At 35.5% G+C, this 25,446-nt stretch overlaps 2 protein-coding genes and 1 long non-coding RNA gene across 4 annotated transcripts in view; 1 reads left to right on the forward strand and 2 right to left on the reverse strand.

Moving 5' to 3' along the window:
* The window catches only part of LOC133816159 (uncharacterized), a 92,112-nt gene that overhangs the window by 33,044 nt on the left and 33,622 nt on the right, over positions 1-25,446 (reverse strand). The gene's annotated exons all lie outside the window — the stretch shown is intronic.
* Positions 5,517-12,232, forward strand: LOC133788066 (probable ubiquitin-conjugating enzyme E2 23). 2 transcript variants are annotated; one of them, XM_062225592.1, is made up of 8 exons: positions 5,517-5,669; positions 6,586-8,619; positions 9,210-9,356; positions 9,789-10,286; positions 10,627-10,693; positions 10,799-10,938; positions 11,086-11,397; positions 11,513-12,232. In XM_062225592.1, exons 2-8 carry the CDS (start codon positions 6,595-6,597, stop codon positions 11,765-11,767), a joined length of 3,444 nt encoding a protein of 1,147 aa, XP_062081576.1. In that variant the 5' UTR covers positions 5,517-5,669; positions 6,586-6,594; the 3' UTR covers positions 11,768-12,232. The 2 variants fall into 2 exon arrangements, with proteins under 2 accessions (XP_062081576.1, XP_062081577.1); XM_062225593.1 differs by having other exon boundaries at positions 5,520-5,693.
* On the reverse strand, positions 17,995-18,904 carry LOC133788092 (uncharacterized). Its single transcript, XM_062225594.1, has one exon. It carries the CDS (start codon positions 18,718-18,720, stop codon positions 18,283-18,285), a length of 438 nt encoding a protein of 145 aa, XP_062081578.1. The 5' UTR covers positions 18,721-18,904; the 3' UTR covers positions 17,995-18,282.

Below are 25,446 nucleotides of genomic sequence, written 5' to 3' on the forward strand. Positions count from 1 at the left end.
AATTTGGTCCGTTGAGGGTATAATTGAATATTTGTTTGCGTGTTAATGATATATTGTGAGACCACATTATAATGTGGATTGGTTCGAGTGTTTCGACATGAGACGATCTTTAAACATGATTTATCGGTTTGGTCATAACAGGTTTGTGTTCGGGGCTCGGGGTGAGTCTCGGGGTGATATTAGTGATTATAGCGTTATCGGGTATTTTAGGGTAACGGGATAAGAATTATTGGTGTTTGAGGATATTGAGATTAGCGGGGATTGGGAAGCGTTAATTATAATTAACGGGTATAGCAGAATGTACCAATTTTGCCCTTGAGGTGGCTTTAGAGGCCTAAGATGACACAAGGGTATTTTGGTCTTTTTGGGAGGATATATGTGACTTAAGTGGATTAGAAGGCTGTAGAATAAACAGAACAAAACAGAGACTCTCATCTTCTCCCTTCTCGTACACAACTTCCTCCATTGCCTTCTTTGGTGTTTTGAGTTCTTGGTGGAGATTCAAGCTAAGGAACTTCAAGGCTGAGTTAGTAGACTTGGTTCTGCTTGTGTGGGAAGTTCAAAACAGGTTTTAAGGTAAGTTTTGATCATTGAACTCAAGTTATGCTCTGTTTTGATTGTTAGTTTCAGACTTAGAGTTTTGATGTGGAAAGTGTGAATCAAATGGGTGTTTTAATGTTAGTTTGATTGGGGTTTGATGTAAGTGAGTTAAGGGTGTTATTTGGGGGTTTAATTATATGTTTGGAGGGGGTTTAGAGGTGGTTTGAGGGACTGGTTTGAGAGGGAAAACGCAGGGTTAAGATTCTGGTGTGTGTGGCCGACTTGGCTGTTCTGGGCTGAGCGCCGCAGCGCAGCAGGGGAGCGCCGCGGCCCTTGGCGTCTAGCAGATGGGGAACCTCTCTGTTTGGAGGCGCGCCGCGGCGCAGCAGAGGGGGGCCGCGGCCCTTAAGGCCAATTTTGCTAAAATGTGGTTTTTAGCTTGGGGATTCAAACCATAGGCCTCGGGGTTGGACCTAGTACCCGGTTGGGTAGTATTTGATGTCTCGGGGGCTGGGATTTGGTTTGGGAACCCTCGGTTATCATTTTTATTGATAAATTCTATAATTTGGTTATGACCAGGTGACCGTCAAGGATTTTAAAGGTTGATCGTTCTCAGGGGTCGTTCATATAATAATTCTCACTCGAACCAGAGGTAAGAAAACAATGTATGAATACAGTTGCACCCTGTATAGGTATATGCCATGCATGGTTTGATATTGAGGCATGTTGGTTGATTTATGTGGACATGGATTGCATGTTAAATGCTAGTGAACGCTGATTACCTGTTTGGGACACCGACTAGTTAGGGACCGACTCTAAAGTCGATGATCACGCATTGAATGGCTCTATGGCATTAATGCGGGACCGACCTTAAGGTCGAAGAACTTATAAGCGCTTGCCTGGTCTACGACCAGAAGACTATAGCCAAGGTATATGACCCCGGTGACCGTTTGTCACGTGGCTAAGGGACGTTGTCCATAGTTTCGACTCTAGAGTCATGAGGAAGGTTATGTTGGTGACCAGTCACCATGCACCTGTCCTGAACGAGTTTATGAAGGAAATCACTTATCAGTTAAGCCCTGGTGACCCTATCGTCACATGGCTAGAGGGAGCGATGCTCATTACTGTGAATTTTGGCCATTGTCACCTATTTGTTGGACTCATAGTCCTGAATGGTTATTATGATCGTTGTTGATATTATATCATGCTTTATTGTGTTTTCTTGCTGGGCCTTGGCTCATGGGTGCTATGTGGTGCAGGTAAAGGGAAGGAAAAGCTTGGCCAACCTTGAGTGGAGAGCTTGGGCGATGTGATGTACATACAGGGCCGCTTGACTGCCACGGTCAAGGAGTTCTCAGAGGGACTAGGGGCTTACCCTATTTTTGCCGCTTAGGCCGGCGGGGATTGTATATTTGGAACTGTAGCAACTCTTTTGTAATACAAACTACTTGTAAACATTTTAAAAGGCTCATGAGCAGTTTATTTACTTAATGAAATGTACCATTTCCTTTTTATTGGTTTTTCACATTAACCTGTTAATGGTACCTAGATCACGTTTTTAACCAAAGGACTCGGGTAGCAAGTCAAATTTTCGGTTCACTGTTCACCGTAACTGTTCTGGGGTAACCAGGGCGTTACACATACTATAACATTTTGCAATGGAAAAGAAATTGAAAAAAACACATACCCAAGACATTTTTGCGTAATGGGGTGTCGGTTTTTCTTCGGGGTCTGAGTTTTTCTTCGTCTCCGGTGGTGGTTGGGGTTTGGGTGGTCTGGGTTTTCCTTCGTCGGGTGGTGGGAGTTTTTCTGACCGTCGGGTGAGGGAGAGAGATGCGTCGGGTGAGGGTAGTTATGGGTTGCTCGATGGTTTTGTGGGAGTGAAGAGTTTTGGCAGAGAGAGGGAACGGGAAATGGCAGGGGAAAAGTTACGGTTTTTGTTTATGTTTTTTATCACTATCGTGTACCATCGTACTATCGGGCAAGTATCGGGTACCATCGTGTACCATCGTACTATTAGGTCCGCAGTAACTTAATAACAACAATTGGGCATATATCGGACTACTATCGATCCATTATCGTACTTAAAGGGTGTATAGAATCAAAATAATAATCGGGCAACTATCGGGTAGCCATCGAACCTTTATGACCATCGGGTAACCAAAACTATCGGGCAACCATCGGGTTGCCATCGGACCTTCATCCCTAACCTTGAAACTCAACAACTATCGTGCCCGAATCGGGCCTCTATCGGACACCATCAGACATTTAGAAAAAAACTCAAGGAACAAAAAAAAAAACGCAGATTTTCACAGAACACGATTTTCACCCAAAAAACAGCAAAAAATACCAACAAACTACAGATCCAACATCTAAACAACATTCTAAACCATAAAAACAACCAACAACAACAAGAATAAAAGAAAATCACTTACCCATGTGTATCTTTCTTGCAAGATTTTAGAGAGGAAAGGTATGAGATTTTGTTATGAGAGGGGTATTTTTGGTATTAAATGAAAGATGAGCATTTGTATCATATGGTGGTTAACTTTGGTTCAAATTTTAATTATTAAACTAATGTAAGCATGATTTATCAAATTTCCCTTGTTAAATAACTCCAAAATAATAAAAAGTAATTGTTGTTGTTGTTGTAATTATTATCATTTTTTTTATGTAAATAGAACACAGTTATCTTATAATAATAATAAAAGTTGTTATACCCAAAAATTGGAGATCAATAACGTGGCAATAAAGGTGAAAAGTGGTAGTGCATGGTCAGTAAAAGATACATTAATGGTCAATAAATGCATTGACTCCTCAGAGTTGTGGTAAAGTGACCCGGTAGACTGACGAAGAATTTGGACTGCTTGAAAGATGTCATAACCAAGCCAGGTGCACCTTGGTCCTAGGAGGCTAAGGAGAATGCATCCTAGGAGAGCTAAGGAGAGTGCATCCTAGGAGGGCTAAGGAGAGTGCATCCTAGGAGAGCTAAGGAGAGTGCATCCTAGGAGGCTAAGGAAAAGAAGTCCTATGCAAGCCAAGGATTGAGACTTAGATTTCAGCCAAGGGAAGGCTACATAATGTCCGATCGGACATGGTTGAGATGCCAAAGGGAGAGATGTCTCGGACTTGTCCAAGCTGAGATGCCAAGTGAAGTGCCTCGGACTTGTCCAAGGTGAGATGCCAATGAGGATGGCTCGGACCACCTTGGTCCGAGGAGAAGGCAAGAGGAGGATGCCTCGGACCACCTTGGTCCGAGGAGAAGGCCACAAGGTCCGATCGGACCTTGATTGGAGGAGGTATGCTCGGACTTGTCCGAGGTGAGAAGCAAGAGGAAAGTGCCTCGGACCACTTTGGTCCGAGGAGAAGGCAAGAGGTGCTTGGCTCGGACCACCTTGGTCTGAGGAGAGCCAAGCATATATCACCTTGGTCCAAGGAAAGCTTGAAGGAGTAATCAACATGCATGTGAGACTACGTCAAAATCCCCGGAACGACTTCAACAAGAATTGGTCTAAGCACCCGGGAATCTCTCACTCCTTGCTCAAATTGAGGAGTCAGTTGTATTTTAAGTATTTCTTGTAATTTAAATATAATATGAATAATAAAATATCCCTATCTAAAGGGGATATAGGTTGAGGATCCCAGGTCTATAAATAGAGGGCTTATGGGATGAGAGAGGGGCTTCTTCTTTCTAGAGAGAGAAATTTGAGTCTGAGTATTCTAGAGAGAGAAAGTGCTGAAATAAGAGAGAATTCTTGTATTTTTGCAATCTGTACTGAAGAAACTCAGTTGGCTCAGTCCATCTGATCTTGAGTACGGATCTATAAATCACAACTCTAAGTGGATTAGGCTATTACCGACAATCGGGGTTGAACTACTATAAAAATCTCATGTGTTATTTACTTTTCTTGTTTAAACCGTCTGTGTCGTTTTTATTTCTCTTGAAGGCTTGTCCTATTTGACGTTCTCACGTCGTTGGCTAAAAACGCAGTCAACAAAAGTAAAAATAAATTTTATATTTCAAGAAGAAAGTTAATTTAAATATTGTTATATTTTGGTGCAAATATTAAATAAAATGATTAAAATTTTGTTATATACAATATGCATACACATTTTAGGAATATTCTATGGTAGGGACTTTAAAAAGAACCTTACTATTGAGATTTTTTTATATTTTCGACCCGTGAATAACTTTTGTCGCGATTTTTTTATGACTATGTATATTGTAGTTATTTAGAGTTTCCTGCAAATATTCAGAAAATTATGAATAATTTACCGTGCCAAACATTAGGTTCAAACATGTTTTCTACGTGCATAAAAATAATTAGTCACGCGTGCAACAATCTATTTTTAAACTAATTTTCGCCACTGTAAATTATTTTAAATTTTTTGAAAATTTGCAGATGATCTAAATAATTATAATATACATAGTTATAAAAAAATATATCGCCGAAAACTGTTCACGGATCAAGAACACAAAAACCCCTACATGTGGAGCTTTTTTTTGAAGCCTGTAACGTAAAAATTTCCTATATTATTTATATTTTTTTGTTTTATTTTTTTCTTTTTAATACTATTTATATTTTATTTCGTATACTTGTTATAAAAGGCTACCTTGTCTTTCTCCAAACTCTCAAGAAAGCATAACCCATTTTTTTCTTTGCTTCAACACTAAATTTTTATTAAACAAATCAGAATATTTATTTTGATTTTATTTTCTTTATTATATGAAAAAAAAAGCTATGACCGATAAATAATAAAAGTTTTTTTTTGAAAATATAAATAATGAAAGTTTTAGAAGCCCAATTATAATAAGCTCTTTACTCTTAGTCAAGTCAACACATCTAACGGTCCAAAATACACCACTCATCAGCCTCGGATGAATGAAATTACGGATATACCCCAACATCGCTTCCTTCTTCCAATTTCGTCCCTCGTTTGCCTTATATTCTTCTCCAGCTGAACAAAATATACCTCAGACCCTCGCCTGCAGACACTTTTTTCATTTCTTCTTCTTTTTTCAAAAATTACAATTTAATAATTATATATATATGTGTGTTTATGTACATGTATTGGCTCTTCATCTAGCTTACTACGACTCTTGCTCGCGAAATCTCTGGTTCCAATAGGTAAATTTCACACAAGACCTTCAGGCAATCCTGCAATTTCATCGCTCTTCCCAGCTTGATTTCAAATATTCAGTTTTTATTGGGCTTTCCCTCTTTTTCTTTTTATATATATGTGCTTTAAACTTTATTGTATTTGAATCTGTGATATTATTGACCAAAACTAGAATCTTTGATATTGTATGCATTCATGTTGAGATTTGCTACTATGTGGGATTGGAGCTTTCTTTTTTTAATGGGTTGTGAATTTGATTGCTTGATTGATTATTTATCGGTACATAATGAACTGGGTATTGCTTTCTTGTTTTTGGATTATTAGATTTACGGAATTTTATATCAATGACATTTAAATTTGTTGTTGAATCTGATTGCAAGTGTTTTGTATACTTACACACACACACACATAAATATATATTATAAATTTATGTGCTTTTCCTGTTTCGTGTTTGCGGATACTTGTACTTGACTGCATGGTTTTGTCTCTTAACATGGTTTTTTTCTCAATTGATCATGAATGAAAGAAAAAGAAGATATTGCATTTTTCATTTTGAGTTTGAAATTTTATGCTTATTTCGTAATCAACAACATATATTTGCTTCTTTTTAACTTACTGGACATGAACATATAAGTAATTGGTGCAGAAGAATAAATTTGGTAAAAAAAAATTTATGATGTCATTTTTTGAACTCGCGTTGAAGATGATAGCTGAATCTAACATCAAAAGTACCAAGTGTTATTCTTGGTGTTTTATTTTGTTGGGAAGTGACAAATGCTTAAGATTGTGAGATGAGGATTTGTTGTTATTATTTATTTTCCTTAGTTTGCTTGGCACATGATTTTTTTTTTTTTTTTGGTTGTTAAATTTCAATGGGTGACTGTAAGATACGCAAATATCTTACCTTGTTCTATTAATTTTCAGAATTTTGAGATGGGAACTGTGAAGAATGACAGTATTCACAACGCTAATGAGCCTGGGACAAGTACACAAGATTATGGTTCTTTGGACCGGAATGATTCTTTAACTGATCCAAACACTCTCAGCGAAAGAAAGGAAGCAAAAACCACTGGAGATGCTGTCAATAACACTAACACTGTTCCATATATCTTTAGACAAGATGTTGTAAGAAGAGAGACTGGTATGATTGGAGTTGTGACAGAAGTTGCTGGTGATTCGGACTCTGATAGCAGCATCACTGATGATGAGGATGATGATGATGAAGATGAAGTTGACGACGATGATGATGGTGAAAATGAGGGAGAAGTCGGTGATGAAAGTTCAAATTTGAACGAGAGTAATGATAAAAATACAAATAGAGGTAACTTTGAGAGTGGCCCACTTCCTGCTGACCAGGTTCGAGTACTTTGGATAGATCAAACTGAGTCAACACAAAGTATTAATGGGTTGACAGTCATTGATCGAGGATTTTTACATGGGGATTATGTTGCTGCTGCTTCAGACCCTACTGGACAGGTGGGTGTTGTGGTGGATGTGAATATGTCTGTTGATTTGCTAGCTCATGATGGTTCCATTGTTAAAGATGTCTCGTCTAAAGAACTGAAACGTGTGAGGGATTTCACTGTTGGAGATTATGCTGTCCTTGGTCCTTGGCTGGGAAGAATCGATGACATTTTAGATAATGTTACAGTGTTGTTTGATGATGGTTCAATGTGTAAGGTTATGAGAGCTGAGCCACAACGTCTCAAACCACTCTCCAAAAATATCCTTGACGATGGACATTTTCCCTACTACCCGGGTCAGCGTGTGAAAGCAAGCTCATCCACGGTTTTCAAGAATTCTAGGTGGCTCTCTGGCTTGTGGAAACCTAATCGGTTAGAAGGCACTGTCACAAAGGTGACAGTTGGATCAGTTTTTATTTATTGGATAGCATCTGCAGGCTATGGGCCAGATTCTTCTACTTCCCCTGCTGAAGAGCAAAGTCCTAAGAACTTGAAACTGTTATCTTGCTTTGCACATGCAAATTGGCAATTAGGTGACTGGTGTCTTTTCTCCTCATCAACATTATCATCCTTTGTTCCTTTGGACAAAGACTTGTCAAAATTAGGGCTTCATGATTCTGTCAACAGTGAATTGGATTCAACTCAAATGGGTAGTGGGTGTGATTCAGAAGGTAGTGCTCCAGAAGAATCAAGTGGGAATAATGAATCCTTGGATCTTGATGTGGTGGCTCCATTGGCTGGAAGCAATGGATTAAATGAATCTAGCTCTTGTGGTAATTCATTGTTGGTTTCAAAGGAGGCTGTTCATGAAACCTGGCCTCTTCATCGTAAAAAGATCCGAAAAGTGGTGGTCAAAAGAGATAAGAAGGCACGAAAGAAGGAGGAAAGTTTTGAAAGAGCTGTTTTGATAGTCAATACCAGGACAAAAGTTGATGTGGCATGGCAGGATGGTACAATAGAACGTGGTTTGAGCTCAACAAACTTAATTCCAATTGATAATCCAGGTGATCATGATTTTGTTGCTGAACAGTATGTGGTAGAGAAGGCCTCTGATGACATTGAAGATGCCTGTGAAGCTAGGCGTGTTGGAGTTGTGAAGAGTGTTAATGCTATAGAGAAGACAGCCTGTGTAAGGTGGCTAAAATCTGTTTTTAGACCAGAAGATCCTAGAGAGTTTGACAAAGAGGAGATTGTGAGTGTGTATGAGCTTGAGGGGCATCAAGATTATGACTATTGCTATGGGGATGTTGTCGTTAGACTGTCTCCAGTGTCCATTTCTGCAGAAAGAGCCTCTGATAGGGAGGAGCCAAAGCAACAAAATGGGAGGAGGAATGGTGTCCAAGATCTAGAAAGCTGCTCTGGATATGACGACGTTGATGACACATCCACTGACACTGCTTGTACAGATTTCTCAGATCTCTCTTGGGTCGGGAATATAACTGGTCTTAAGGATGGCGACATTAAAGTTACATGGGCTGATGGGATGGTTTCCACGGTATTTTCATTTCCTAGCTTCTAGCGTTATTCTTGAATTTTTATCCTTTTTCTTTTTTAAAATGTTTTATTTCTAATTTCTCATTATCAATCTTATGATTTGGATTTAGTGAAAGAATGGCATAAATGCTACATAACTCTCCCTCCTTTTCGCATGAAATTAGTTATAACTTATTCTAGTCACATAGAATGTTATAGTTTCACATCTTGTTTGATAGATGAGTTATGTAGTTTAGGGATTAAAGAATCTATAGCTACTTTAAGTGGGCAAATTATAAGTGAAAGGGGTAAACAAAATGATGTGAATACTAACACTCAGTAAGTGTGTGTGAAGGAGTCTAAGCTCATGGAATGTCTCTGCTAGTTATCGTTTAAATTATCTTTATGGTTGCTGAATAAAATAAGTAAAATAAACTCCGGACACTTTTGAGCAATTGCGATTGAGATAGTAGATGTGAAATTATGAATTACCTTTTTTCTTGATTCACTTTTGCATATCTTCAGCAGTGTTCCGGAGACAATTCTATAGTGTGTCCTATAATATTTTAGTCTTAATTCATCTAATTGTTTGTTTGTTTGATCTATTAATAGGTTGGACCTCAAGCCATTTATGTAGTTGGCCGAGATGATGACGACTCTATTGCTGATGCAAGTGAGGTTAGTGATGATGCTGCTAGTTGGGAAACAGTTAATGATGATGATGATGGGATGGATGATGCTCATGAGAATATTAAAGAGGTTTGTTTCTGATTGAAAAATTAAAACTACTATTATCACAATATCTAAAATTAAATTTTCCCCAATGTGAGGTGGACCAAAATGAACTACACTCCTGGTAGAGGCCTGTAGCCATTCACTAATCCTTTATATGTTCACTTTCTGTGTGTGGGAAGGGGCTTTGGTGGGGTGTTACGAGTAAGAGGGTAAAATCTACTGTGTTGAAAAATTAAGGTTTTTATCTTACATAACCCAGCCATCAAATGGCCAGCTCTTTCCGTGGACAGTCAAATGGTCAGGTCTTACCATGCCTATAACTAATACTCCACTATAAGGTTATAATATTAATAGAGGACCTTAGATTTATATATCTACATTACATATGTACTTGGTGAATCTTTTGCTACAAATCTATCTTTGATGAGATTAATAATGCAGTCATTGGTATTTCAGGAAGATGAGATGGATACTGTCTCACACATGATTTCTGGAGAAGATGAGATGAGCAGAGAGAATGATTCTGGTAGGAATCCAGCATTCTCTGTTCCCTTGGCTGCATTTAGGTTTGTTACCAGATTGGCCAATGGATTTTTTTCACGAGGACAAAAAATTTCAGATCCAATTGATTTGGATTCCAAAGGTGAAGTTGAAATTGAAGTTCAGCAGGAAGATGTGTTGGATACTCCTGAGGGAATAGTTTGTAGTTATGATGCCAGTTCTCAGAAATCTATTGTGGTTGATGGCTGTGAAACTGAGACTCATCATAGAAAAGGAGAGGAACAAGCTGCCACAGGTACCTCAGAAGTGTTGGAGGCTGCAGAAATTTTGTGTAATTTGAGAACTGAAGAGCCAGATGCTTCAGAGTGTAAAGAGTTTGACAATTGCTGTTTCAAACGATTTGATATAGCTACAGATCCTTTAGACCATTATTTTCTTGGTTCAAGCGGACAGGTAATTCTTTCCTTTTAAATCATAGGGTGAATGTGGAATAAATTTGAGCGATGTTAATTTTGAGAATTTGAGCAATTTAAATTTTAAACTTCAAGAAGACTGTTTAAGAGAACCTTTTTAATCTATTGAAAAGTTCCAGCATTCTTTCCTAATATTTGTCGAGTTGTTACTTGAAAGTTAAATATATTTTAAATTTATGACTCTGGTATGTCGTGAAGACATCTCTACTAGACATGACAAGCGTTGGCAAAATAATAATGCTCCTATTACTTGCTTTTCGACAATCGCTAGAATGCATTCAGTCAAATTCTTAACCTTCTTCTCTTGATAATATTTTCAGAACAACGGAAGAAAGTGGTTTAAGAAGGTTCAGCAAGATTGGAGCATCCTTCAAAATAACCTTCCCGGTAAGCATTTTCTTAGCTTTTTGAGTAATGCACTATTTTGTCAGACTTCCACAATCATGATGCAGTTTTGGAAGTCTTGGTATAATGGTTTGACTATTTTTACAGATGGGATCTATGTACGAGCATATGAAGATAGAATGGATCTCTTAAGGGCAGTTATAGTGGGAGCATACGGGACACCTTACCAAGATGGTCTCTTTTTCTTTGATTTTCACCTTCCACCAGAGTACCCTGATGTTCCACCAGTAAGATATATTTTTTTTAACAATTCCTTTTAAGCATTTGTTTTTCTTACTATTACTTGGACTTGGCTTCCCTTGATTTGGGGTTTTCTTTTTGTGTGTAAAGTAAATTCATTTTAATGTTGTCCGACATGGTTTGTTACGCTGCAGTCAGCTTACTATCATTCTGGTGGTTGGCGGATAAATCCAAATCTATACGAGGAAGGAAAGGTTTGCCTGAGCCTTTTAAATACTTGGACTGGAAGAGGAAATGAAGTCTGGGATCCAAAGTCATCTAGCATACTTCAAGTTCTAGTTTCCCTACAGGGGTTGGTGCTAAACTCTAAGCCATATTTTAATGAAGCTGGGTATGATAAGCAGATTGGGACGGCTGAAGGGGAGAAAAATTCTTTGTCATATAACGAAAATACGTTCTTATTAAGCTGCAAGACAATGATGTATCTCATGCGGAAGCTTCCCAAGGTAATATATATATTTCCACTAGTATGCTCTACTACCAAGTTCATTTCTTCATTATACTTTAAACATGTGCTCAATTTGGTTTAGTAATTTGTTTTCATGTTGATGGCATGTTTAGGACTTTGGAGAGCTTGTAAAAGAGCACTTCAGGAAGCGTGGTCACTACATTCTTAAGGCTTGTGATTTATATATGAAAGGTTACCTTATAGGTTCCTTGACTAAAGATGCCTCGCTGAGCAATAAAAGTGACCCGAATTCAACTTCAGTTGGTTTCAAGTTGATGTTAGCCAAGATTGTGCCCAAGCTTCTCTTGGCACTCTCCGAGGTTGGAGCTGACTGTGATGATTTTAAGCATCTGCAACACCCGCAGTAATATGGCCAATTTGCCAACATTCTTCATCAATTGAGTCAACCAGGTTTCCATTTTATGAATTTGATTGCTGTTTTCTTGAGTTCATGGTGGAAAAAAAATGCAATTTCTCGAGTTGCTCAATGTAAAAGGCTTATGGAATTGTATGAATTATTTGTTTATTTAATTTGCCTTTTAAAGAAAAAGAAAAAAAATCCTGTTATTCTTGAAACCCTTGTCCATTTTAAGAAATTGGGGTTTCTTGAAACAAATATTTTTTTTGGATTTGGCTGCTAACTTATTGTTTTGATTCATTCTTCTTTCCTGTTGTTGAGTCTATATTCCCTCAAGGGAAACCACCATATGCTTTTGTATTAGAGAGTGCAATTTTGGGCTTCTAATTTTTCATTTTTATTTTCTTCTTAGTTGTGTACATCAAAGCTTTATATATTTCTTCGCAATAAAGGTTTAAATATTTTCTTTTGGTTATTTGGAACGAGTACTGTAATCTTTTTACTTTCTCTTTCACTTTTCCTAGTAATTGTCTCTTGTAATAATTGTGACAAATAACCCATTTGCCCTTTCACTTTCACTTTTGCAAGAAGTTGTCATTTACCCCATATCATTTGTATTGATGTGTATTTGTCCCATAATTTACAAATGTGGTTATAATTTGCCTTATGTCTCTATTTTAAAACTAAATTTACTACTTATTATATAAATGTAGTAAAAATAAACAATTATTTAATGAATATCATCTTTATAATTTTTTAGTAATATATATGAAATGGAAATAGACAAAAAAAAAAAGGAAGTTGTAGCATAAATACTTATGTAGTTCATTTTGTTCCACTTAAATGCATAGGTAAAATTACTAAAATCTAATTTACAAATAACTAAAATATTAATTCAAACAGGAACAGCTAGAATTTTATCTTAAAAAAATTAAGAATTTAATATTTTTCAAAGATGAATTAAAACAAACACTAAGATGAATTTTGAATTTTTTTAAAAAAAATTCATCTTAAAATTCTTAGTTTTTTAAGATGAATTTTTAATTGTTTTATTTTAATTAGCATTTCAATAATTGTTAATTAGATTTTAGTAATTTTTTGAGGTAAATAATTATTTTATTTAATTTTTGCCAACAAAATTTTTACTTAGGCATTAAAGTATAACAAAACGAACTACATATGTATTTATGCCGCAAATTTTCTAAAAATGAATTTTGCCGCCAGCCAGGTGCTGTCATGTGGTGCTTGACACACTTGACGACCTAGAGACTAATGTTCGCACTAAAAGAGTAACCATAAGTATTTTTGCCGCCAAAATTTTTACATAAGCATTTAAGTTTAACAAAACAAATTACATAAGTATTTATACTGTAAGTTTCCCAAAAGCAAATTTTGACACCAATCAGGTGCTAGCACGTGTACCACTTGGCACACTTAACGGCTCAGGGACCACCGCCCATACTAAAAAAGTAACGATAGGTGTTTTTACTGCCAAAACGAACTTCATAGGTATTTATGTCTTCTTTTTATTTTTTATGTCTTTTTTTTTATTTCATATATTCAATAAATAGTTGTTTGTTTTTACCCCATTTACATAATAAGTAGTCAATTTAGTTTTAGAATAGATAAATAAGGTAAATTAGAACTACGTTTGTAAATTATGGGGGAAATGAATATAAATACAAATAATATGGGATAAATGACAACTTTGTAAGGGGGCAAAGAGGGTTATTTGTCTTAATAATTACAATAGATATCGTATTATTAAATAATCCAATATTTTTATTAGTTGTGTTGTTGAAAAGGGATTTGTTTTGATGTTTTAAACATAGGCACCATTTGGGACAGCTTTTAAAAACGCTAAAAGTTACTTTTTGGAAAAGCTGAGTAATATTGGTGTTTGGTAAACAGTCAGAAAACAACTTATTGAATAATTTATGCAGAAATTACAACTATGAGCTAAAACTGTCAAAACCCAACTTTTAGATTTTTTAAAAATAACATTTTAAAAAAGCTTTACAATTAACATATTTATTATATATTACTCAAAAAAAAATTAAAAAAATTAATATTATAATAAAATAAACAATATTTAATTCTTAAATATATTTTTTTCAAAAAATATTTTTATAATTTATATTTATTAGATATTATTTTATTTTAGTAAGTTTAAATTAACAAACCACTTTAATATAGAGTTTATTATACACTATAACATTATTGGAAATTTCTTTGGTAGGACCTTCAAAAAGAGCCCTACTGTAGGACTCTTTTGTATTCTCAACCTTTGAATAGTTTTCAACGCGATTTTTTTTATGACCGTGTATATTGTAGTTATTTAGAGCATCCTGCAAATTTTCAGAAAATTCTGAATAATTTACAGTGCCGAAAACTAAGTTCAAACATGCTATTTTCCACGCGCATAAAAAAATTAGTCACGCGTGCAATAATCTGTTTTCGGCACTGTAAATTATTCGGAATTTTCTGAAAATTTGCAGGATGCTCTAAATAACTACAATATACATGTTCATAAAAAAAATCGCGCTGAAAACTATTCACAGGTTGAGAACACAAAAGAACCATACCGATAGAGCTCTTTTTGAAATCCCTACCATAGAATTATCCAACATTATTATTGTATCTCATAGTATTTTAAATTATAATTTATCAAAAACTTATCAATTTCACGTTTTAGGAAAAAAATGAAAAGGAAAATAATTAAAGACATAAAAATTGAGAGTTTTGAGATAACTTAAATTTGATATATTTGATTGTATCATGAACAAAATTATAATACTATTATCATTATAATTCAATTCTTAACTACATTGATTAGTTATAATATATATTATATAATATAATATAATATATTTTTTTATGATCACTTTAATAATCTCTTATCAAAAATATATTTAGTTTAAACATATAAATTTGTTTAAATAAAATAAATATGACATCCTGATACAATTTTTCCAACTCACAACACTTTAAATTTTGTAATTTACCTAACACTCAGCAATTTTTTCTTACGGCACAGCTGCATCTGTTTTTCCCTACAGCACAGCTACAACTATTTTTACTCACAGCACAACTGTATCAAACTAGCCCATAAAATAGTTTGGTAATAACAAACTTTGCTAATTTATCTAAGACTGGAAATGGTTTGTCATGTAATTCAACAAAATTGACCGCTTGGAAGTCATTTGTTTCGTCACTTGTGATTCATTTTTTCCTTTGATAATTAAGAAAGAAAAACGTTTTTTTTTATATTTATAAAACATTGTTTATAATTAAAATGTGTTAGATGAATGATACTTTTATCACTGAGAACTACCTACATGCTATTAAAATTTGATGTTATTTTGATAATATATTATAGATTAGTGATATCTGCACACAAAATTTGTGTTAAAACATTATATATTTTATTTTAAAGATGGGATCTGCTGTTTATTTTAAAAAGCAAGCAAGCAAGCACTTGTGTTATATTTTGATGCAAATTATACAATACTATCATTATAGCCTGGGCAAATTAGGTACACAATTAGTAATGGCAGCTTTAACCAGCCAAGTGGTGTACACATGAAGAAGTAAGAAAGAAAGAAAAAAAGGTTGAAAAGCACGATTGAATTATTAAACCGAACATATCTAGCTAAAAAATTGATGGTCCCCACAAAATTTATGTTTGAAAGTAAAACTCAGTTAATCCACGTAATTATATCTAGACGTTCTCCATGGTATAAAAAAAATTAGTTTTAAGTTTTGTTTGAATATGATTATAATAGTTGGAACATAATTTAATGAATAAAAACAATTATTGTATCACATACATCTTTTTTTCGGGATGTTTGCGATACATTAATAAGGATGGCATCTATACATCTTCTCTTAAAAAATGGAGGTCTTTATAGCTAAATTTTTTTTCACGATAGAATTCCTTTTTCTATAAATTTTCAAAAAATTTATTATTGAAAACAAAGTTTAAAATAGTTGCATCCGAGTAAAAATAACTGTTTTGAATTATGTGATATAAATTATTCAAAATTTTTAACAAATTTATAAAAAATTATTATAATTATAATAAACACTATCATAAAAATGATTTTGGATCAATGCACCCCTCGTCGTGCTATTTCAATATCACTTTTGTGTGATGTATTATACACTCCAAAAAATTATTGTGCTTTGGAAAAACATTTCTATCTATTTTTAGGAGGAAAAACTATTCCCTAAAATAATAAAAAATAAAAAGAAAATTAGATTAGAATCACATTTCAACAATTTAAATTGTAACTATTCAATATTTTTTTTTTCATTTGAAAATCTTGATTATTTCTTTCTAGTGGTGCTTTTATTCTCCCTAAAATTTTCATTAAAATTTAAAATGAGCGATTGATTTAATTAGTATTGCACATGATTTAATCTTATACAAATTATAAAGGGTCAAAATTTTTGAGAAAAACCAAAATTTCAAATTAGATATAAGACAACTTATTAATTTCAATATTGAATATATTTACTCAAGGTGAATGAGAATTATTTGTGGATTAATGATTTCCCTTCACATATGTTTACTATAATAAATAATGGGAGAGCTTGGTAGAATAAATGAATAAAAATGTTTCTACTCCCAATAATCTAAGGAACGTCAATGAGAGTAATAGCCTCTATTTTAAAAAATAAATAAAAATTTAAAAGACAATTTTATTCTTTGAAAATATATTTAGTAAAATAACTACTTTATATTTTGATTAAAAAATAATAATTTAATAAATTTAAACATTCCGATTACATTTCTTGACAATTTTAACAATTACTATTCCCTTTCTAGATAATTTTAAGTAAGCAAATAATTCAAATAATGATTTGGATTCTTCTATATTTTATTCTCATTCATTTCTCTCCATTAAATTAAATCTAAAGGTTAGTAACGGGCCAGAAATAAAAATGAAAATCTTTCCTCCAACCAAACATAAACGTAATGATATTTTCATGTGTGATTGATTTTCAAGCAAAAAGTCCATCAACATACCACAAAAGTATTAAATAAAAAAAACTAGAAACGAAATTTATTCTAGGACATCAATAATATTAAATCAATGTAATCACTTATCTATTGTCAACATGATCATCATATTAGAGAGATCTTAGAGTTTAGAATTATGAAGGAAAGTTTATGCCAAAAAGATATATTTGCGGGTCATTGCGTTGAAAAGAATAGAATTTTGAGAAACATGAATATAAGAACATGGTACAAAGTTGGCTATAATGGTGCATATAAAAACCCTACTTTCCCTGTCTAAAAGGACAAATGAAAAAAGGTCTACAACTTGAATAACTAAAGCAAATGAACGACAAAGGCACCAGTGAAAACGACAATAAACCGTTAAATAACGACCAATATGGGAAAATAACACCACCACTAGAGTGTGAACGACACCAAACGATATAAATGACAACAAGGAGGAAATATTAAGACATAAAACAAAACGACAATTCGAATAACGACAACAAAGAGATGGAACATCAACAAAATTAAGCAAAACGACAACAAAACAACTACGATTGTCGACCAAAGACCAAAGTAATCAAACCAAGCAAACTCACAAAACGTTAGTAACTTAGATTACGTCCTAAGCCTAACCTATAAATCTCTCACCCACGAAGACAATATTCCTTCCTGCCCTGATGAAATGAGAAAAATCAAGACTGCCTAACCTATAAATATAACAAAGTTCCATATGAATCAAACAAGCTTGATGAAATTAAGCAAATGAAACATATGGATACCACAGAACTTAAGAGTAAAGACGTGGGTTGATAACAAATGATTAACCAACACCCCCAAACTAAGTTATTAAACCAATTGGGTATCCAGAAAACTAAGCATATATTTGATACCAAGTATTAACGATTGTCAACAGTGTAATCATATGTTAAGAAACAAAACAACGCTAAGAAACCAAATGATCATAATTTCAATTGAGCTAAGCGCACAGCTCAAGTATTAGAAACCAAATAATCAACCACGTAATTCCAATTAAGCTAAGGCATCAGCTCAAGTAGCTAACTTAGAAACCAAATAATCAACCACGTAATTCCAATTAAGCTAAGGCATCAGCTCAAGTAGCTAACTTAGAAACCAAATAATCAAGCACATAATTCCAATTGAGCTAAGATATAGCTCAAGTAGCTAACTTTAGAAACAAAATAATCTAAATTCAGCAACACAGTTCATTTGTTCAATGTTGGTTTTTTTCTAAACAAATCCTTATCAACGCAACACAAGGCCTCCTCATATATCTAATCCAGTGAATTGGAGCAAGTTAAAGAACTCATCAATGCTAATTAAGTCTCCTCCGATAATCCATTCTACAAAGTCTAGACATTTATGAAGTTCTGAACAAAATCAATGAATATACAAATCTAAAATCGATTCCATATATCCATATAAAAAATATTACCCACTTTTTCTCTGTTTATTATTTATTGGCAATGAACAGAAAAATTACAAGGGCAGAAAAATCATACACCGGTCTTGATGATCTTCCTCCTGGCCAAGAACCTGGCAATCGGTGGTGTAAGCGCGACCGTTATCGGCACCCGAATAGGGAAGAGGGCTTTGTTACAAAGCACAGCCAATGCCAGAGCACCGCCACTCGAAGCCGCCAGTTCCGCCGTCCGATTCCTCGTCTTCTCTTTCTCAACGACCACCGTCGTCGATGTCCCATTTACATTATCTTCAAGGACAAACTCGTCGGATGGGTTCGATCCGACCTGGTCTTTGGCGGAAACGCCGCCCATGTGCAATTTGTCGAGAAGGGATTCGACGTCGGCGTTGTTTTTGATGGCGACGTAGAGACCGGAAATCGAGGCGGCGGAGACAGACAAGTGTACTCCCATTGCCACTTTTCCGTACTTCTTTAAAAGCTCACGGAATCGCCCCCCGGTGAAGAAAGCCATTGGCAACGAGCTTTGAACTGGAGATGGTTGGAGATTTGATGAAGCTAGGGTTCTGTTTCTGTTTGGATTTTTGGGAAAATTGGAGTGGAAGGTTTAAGGGCTAGCCTAGGGTTTAGACTTTTCTTTTGGGGAAAGGTTTCAATTTATTTATTTATTTTTATCTTCCACGTAATATATTTCCTTAAACCAATAATTATTATTTTGACTTTTCAAGAATTAATATTAAAAAATTAAAAAAAAATCAAAGCTGGTGAATAGTAATTCATCTTTGGTTTGATTTAGTTTGTGATGAGACGATTTATAAAAACACTAAAATTTAACTCTAAATTATTGCAATGTTTTATTGTTTTTTATAACAGTGATCGGTATGTATAAATTTAATTGTTTAAATAAAATTATCACTTTATTTAGTGGAATATTTTTACCCATAATTTTAGTACATATATCATTACCTTTTATAATATCATAAACCAAAATTTTAAGTATGAATACATGGTTCTTTTTTCTTTTAACAACATACCTGAAAAATTAAACTTGAGATTTAATAAATAAGAAAACTTAATCAATTATCATAATTTTATATATTTTTTTAGAAATATCAAGTAAAAAAACATAATACCTTTTCAACATATTCAAATTAATTTTAATATAAAATATTATATTATGTACATAAAATCAAATAATTTGAAGTCGTTTATATTTAAAATATTGAATAACTATTCCTTGTATACAAAATAGCTAATAACTCTTTAAAAATTAAATTAAAAGAGATAATTTTTTTTAAAGGATTGAGATTCTAGTTTGAAATTAAATATTATGAAGTGGATTATCAAAATTGAAATTAATTATTAACTTATATTAGAGTTGTGTGTTTTTTTACCTTTTTTATATTGTTTTAATGTGGGATAAATTTAAGGAAAATTTGCACCGCTACACGTTTTTTAAATTTTAATTACACAATTCACGTTAATTTTTTTATTTACAATATTAATGTTTTTTTCTACCTTTTTCAAACTTTTGAAGCATTCTTTTTCTCTCTTCAAATTGCCAAACCCACCTACTAATTTTCGGCCACCCATCTTCTACACGCACTGCACAAGGAGGAAGAGGAGGTTTCGATAAGTTCGTCACCAGAAGTCGTCGGAGCAGCCGTACGCGCTAGTCAAAGTCATTGAAGTTACGGCGTTGATTCCATTTTCTAGTCAGCTCTGAACACCAATGGTCTTTGGGGTGGCATTGTGTTAAGATTGATTAAATACATGGTGAAATTGTTTAAGCACGAAGAAGTGCTAAAACAATTTCACAAAAGTCAACAAGTGAAGTTGACTTTGAGTATAGTCATTTTTAAATCAAACTTTTTGGTCCAAAATGTTTATTTGGAATATATAAAAGTACCCAAAAAGTTTAGGAACATTTGGAGGTGTTTTGAGACATCTCATGGAGCCGTATTACAGAGGTACCTCATGGAGACATATCGACTGGTCCATTACAGAATGTCTGTATGGTTACGTGTTTTAACTCCAAAACTTAAATTTAAATGCTCTAATCTCATTGGTTGAGTCTAATATGAGGATCATATATTATTTAAGGTATTCAAATGAGTTAATTGGTGACTTGATCTGTAACAACCCAAAATCACTAATAAGGTTTAAGGGCCTTGATTAGTATGTCGGGATGGCATAATTGGTTTATGTGTGAATTAAATAGTTTAATGCATGATTATGTGGTAAGCATGCTTATATGAGTATATGGATATGTGAAATTCATGTCTACGAATATTAGTGTGCATGTAGGCCCTGGTTAGCTTAAAGGGGTATATTTATAATTTTAGCCCATGGAGGGCATAAATGTGATTATATGTTATAATTGTGAGGACCACATTATTATGTGGGTATATTTGCAGCATGCGACTTGAGGCGATCCTAGGGAGCTAGTTAGCGGGAAAGTCACAACGGGACCCAATACATGGCTCAGGACGATTCAAGGGGTATTTCGGGTATTAGATGGTTATCTAGGTTATCGAGTTATGGAAATAAATAATTGGAGATATATTTGAGGTTAGGAAGCTTAGGTAGGAATACTGGGGAATTTGACAATTTTGCCCTCGGGGACGTTTTTGGTACCCCGAGCCTCGGGATTGACTTAATTAATTAATGATAGACTAGACAAAACCAAGAAAACAGTGGAAGATGTCCAAACCGCCCCTTTTCTTCTCCCTCTCTTTCTCTCTCAAGGAAAACCACAAAAACTAAGAAAACTTGGCTGGAAACTCAGAGAATTGGGTTGAAGTTTTGGAGATTAACCCAGTAGTAGCTAAGGAATCCAACCAGGAACTGAGGTAAGCCTTGAATTATATTTTTGGTCATTTGATTATGTAGCTTTGGGGCTGGATTCTAAGAGTTCTTGGGTTTTGAATTTAAGATTGAATTAAGGCAGAAGACTTAGGAGTTAGCTCAACAATTTCTTGGAGGATTGGTTCTTCAGTGAAGGTAAGCTTTAATTTATGGTTTAGTGTTTGAATTTTGTGTTTTCCTGGCTAGTTTTGGTGTTCTTGAGCTTGTGGGTTTCAAAGATTAAAATGTTATCTTGGTGAGTTTTTAGACTAGGTTTTAGCTGGGTTATGTTGCTGAAAACATGTTAGAATGTTTGTGATAATTGGATTGTATCATTGTGATGGTTTTGGGTGGATTTGAGTGAGGTTTGAGTGTTAAAAATTGTGGATTTTCTAGGTTCGAAGAGGTCGGGCTGCGGCTCAGTTCTTGGTGTGCCGTGACCCTTTGAAACAGATAAGATTTGGGGAAGAAGGGCGGGCCGCAGCATGGGGAGTGTTGGGCTGTGGCCCGTGTCTGGTTTTTGGTGAGGCTAGGCCTCTGGTCAGGGACAAGTCGCGGCATAGGAAGCTTGGGCCGTGGCTCTTAAGGGCATTTTTGGCCTTTTGGAGATTTTAGGCGCGGGAACCTAACCTAGGGTGCTCGAGGTCGATTCCACTACCGTGTTTGGTGGAATTCGATGTCCCGGAGGCTAGAACTTTACCCGGAAACCTTTATACAATTATTAATGGAATCCTTTATCTTGGTTGTGACTAGGTATAAGCTAGGGCTCAGGAAACGGATCGTGCTCAAGGGGCATCTCTCGTAATCAGAACATTTGGAGAGCTCTGAAGGCAGAATGTACATGACTAGCTGCTCGGCCGCCACGGTCGAGGAAGGGATAGGAACAGGAGGACCATAAATGTCTGTTTTGCCCTTAGAGTGGCTAGTGGTTGTTTATACCCTGAAATTTTGTAAATTGACTTTCAAACGTTGTTTCTTTTGGGATCCCATGTACAAAACGTTTAATTATATGCAATGTATCTTTTATGACCAAAACCTTTTAGCCCTAGTTCATTAATGGGTTTAGTGACACGTTTTTAACTAAATGACTTGATTAGCAAGTCCTGCACCTTTATAAATACATAGTGTAATGGTCCTAGCTACCCAGGGCGTTACATGATCACTCACCTCTTTCTCTCACTAAAGAAGAACTCTCTCTCTCTCTCTCTCTAGCTCCAAGATTACTAGTTTTCTCCAAGATCTTTATCAAGAAAGCTTGAATTGTATGGAGATCCAAGGCTGTTAATCTGTAATGCCCCGAATTCTCCGATGTGGTTCAATGGCGGGAATAGTAGGCCGGGAGGGCCATACTTGTTTAATTATGCCATTAAATGATAATATATGCATGTTTATGTGAATTATGTTATATGCATGCATGTGGGTCCACATTTGAAATATTATGATGTTTTGATAATTTGGCCCATTGAGGGTAAATTTGTGTATTTGGATGCATGATGTGATTTGTGAATGAGATTCCATTATTATGGAGATATATTCGAGCTATTTGGCATGAGATGGTCCTATTTAGTGGATTAGCGATTTTGTCATAACGAGATCAATTATCGGGTAGTAAGAATGTTTATTTGATGATAAATTGGGAGTTATTGAGATCAGGGTGAAATTCTGGAGGTTTTGACTATAATGTCCCCGGGGGTGTTTTTGGGACCCCGAGCACTAGGTTTTATTTGAGGTTACTTAAGCTTGAAGTAGCTTGTCAGATAGAACGTACGCTAGAAAACCTCTCGTTCTTCCTCGTTAGCTCATTTTCACCGTTTGAAGCGTTTTCGAAGATATCTTGAGTTCTAGGAGTCGAAATCAAGCGAGGATAGAGGCGTAGGGATCCTAGGAAAGATTAGAAGCTTCTTGACCGAAGTATTTGACGAGAAACAACCCAATTGAAGGTAATATAAGTTTAAAGTTTTGAGTTTTTTTAGAGTTTCTAAGCTTTGAATTGGACTTTGTGAATCGTTGAGATTTTGGCTCGATTGAACCTTGGGTTTTGATGGTTTTGGAGCATTGGGAAGCTTGGGAACTTTGATTTGATGATTGGGGAATGTTTAGGTATGATTTTGGAGGCTTTGGGAAGTTGAAAACGTGTTTGGGAATGGCCCAGGGTTGGGGGCCGCGGCCCTGTTCTTGGAGAGTTGTGACCCTTACTTGAAGAAGCAGGTGGGGAAGGTTGTGCCTGCTGGGCACCACGACCCTTGATGATGGGCGCCGCGGCCCTTGTTTCAGAGGTGGCTGGGGGCCGCGACCCTTGATGCTAGGGCCGCAGCCCTTGAGCAGGGTTGAGCCCGTGTGAGTGTTTTGGCCCTGGAAACATGGTTTTAGGCCTCGGGATCACTCCTACTACCCGGATTAGTGGGGATTGATGTCTCGGAGGCTAGATGTTGGTTTGGGAACCCTTGATTATCATTTTATTGATGGTATCCTATAATGTGTTATGATTAGGTAACCGCTAAAGGACTAAAAGCTAGACCGTTCTTAAGGGCCGTTCTTTTATTCATTTTAGCTCGAATCAGAGGTAAGAAAACTGCACCCCATATGTGACATGCATGGTTATGCTTGAGGCATGTTGATTGTGTAAATGTGGACATGAATTGATTATTGAATGCTTAGCAAGTCTTTCTCACTTGTGCATGGTACTGACTCATTAGTCAGATTGGCAAAGGTGTCAGTATCGACTATGAAGCTGTGACTCATTAGTCAAGTTCGGCAGTGGTACTAGGCACTGGTCACACGGTGTTGAATCATAAGTTAGGACGACTTTAGCATGTTCAACTCAAGCCAATAAAGATTAGATCTAATCGATATCTGCATTGGATGACTCAAAGAGCATTAATGTCGGACCGACCTCAAGTTCGATGAATATTATAAGCGCTTGTGTGACTTACCCATCAATCACTCATCTGTTAAGTTAGAGACTTACCTATCAGTCTCTCATCTGTTTAAGGCTAGTGGCTTACCTAGCAGCCACTCTTCTGTTTAAATTAGTGACTTACCTTTTAGTCTCTCAGTATGGTTTTCTAGAACCTCAAGTGATATTCACTCATCTGTTTAAGAGCTATAAGCTCTGTGTGATTATAACGATAATCATTTGATAATATTTACATATAATACTGTGTTTTCTTGCTGGGCTTTGGCTCATGGGTGCTATGTGGTGCAGGTAAAGGGAAAGAAAAGCTCACCCAGCCTTGAGTGGAGAGCTTAGGTGGTGATGTGTACATATGCGGCCGCTTGACCACCACGGCCAAGGAGTTCTCAGAGAAACTAGGGAGTTTACCATATTTTTGCTGCTTAGGTCGGCGGGTTTGTAATTTTGGAACAGTAATGACCTTTTTGAGTTGTAAATAATTTGTAAATGTTCTTGTGGGCCCATGAACAGTTTTATGTATATAATAAAACATATCCTTTCCTTTTTGTTGTTTTTCACCTTAGCCTGTTAATAACACTTAGAACACATTTTGAACCAAATGACTCGGGTAGCAGGTCAAATTTCTGGTTCACCATAATGGCTCTAGGGTAACCAGGGCGTTACATAATCCTAATCTCATTCTACTACTTGTAGCTTCAAGCATCTTCAAAGGAAGGCAAGGAATAGAGATTTTTTGACAACTAATCTTCATTTGTGTCAAGCATTGTCACTTTTGTGTCTCACATAAAATCATAGCTTGTGATTTTATGTCCCTAGGGTTTGTTCTTCAAAGAAGGCCTACTTTAAACTTTTATCCATTGTGTTTATGTAATTTGAGTTTAACTATTCTATGTGATTGATTTACTTGTATGATTTTGTCATTGAGTTGTAATACAAACAAAGGTTTGTGAAGCCTAATCCCCAACACGCTGTTGGATTGAGCTCTCCGAGAGGAATAAAACACAACCACCCATTCTGCCTATATCATTAGCGAGTTCATGGGTATATCCTTAGCTTTAAAAGCTTTTTGGACGATACTGCCATTAATTTGGGCTCAAGAGTGGTACCATTGCGATCATTTTGGTATATGAGAAGTATGAGTTTCTTGCCGTCGTCGGAGAAAATTATTGGGAAGAGTCATTTTTGTGATGTGTTTGAAAAGTAACTTCTCAGTTTCTTTTTTGCTTTGTTTATCAAAAAAATAAAAAATGTATCTTTAATATTCGAAATGAGTCATTTCTGTTAGGGGTCGGGTTGGGTTTTCGAGTTTCTGGTGCATTGGGTTCGGGTTTTGTGGGTTTCGGGTGGGGAAATGTGGTACCGAACCTGCATGAATTTTTCAGATTTTTGGGTAATTTCAGGTTTTGTGTTTTGGGTGGGATAGGGTTTCGAGTTGGGTTGGGCTGAAAATGGATTTTGGTCTCTTTATGGGCCTTGGTA

This window comes from Humulus lupulus, chromosome 1 (assembly GCF_963169125.1).
Source record: "Humulus lupulus chromosome 1, drHumLupu1.1, whole genome shotgun sequence".
NCBI classification, from domain to species: domain Eukaryota; kingdom Viridiplantae; phylum Streptophyta; class Magnoliopsida; order Rosales; family Cannabaceae; genus Humulus; species Humulus lupulus.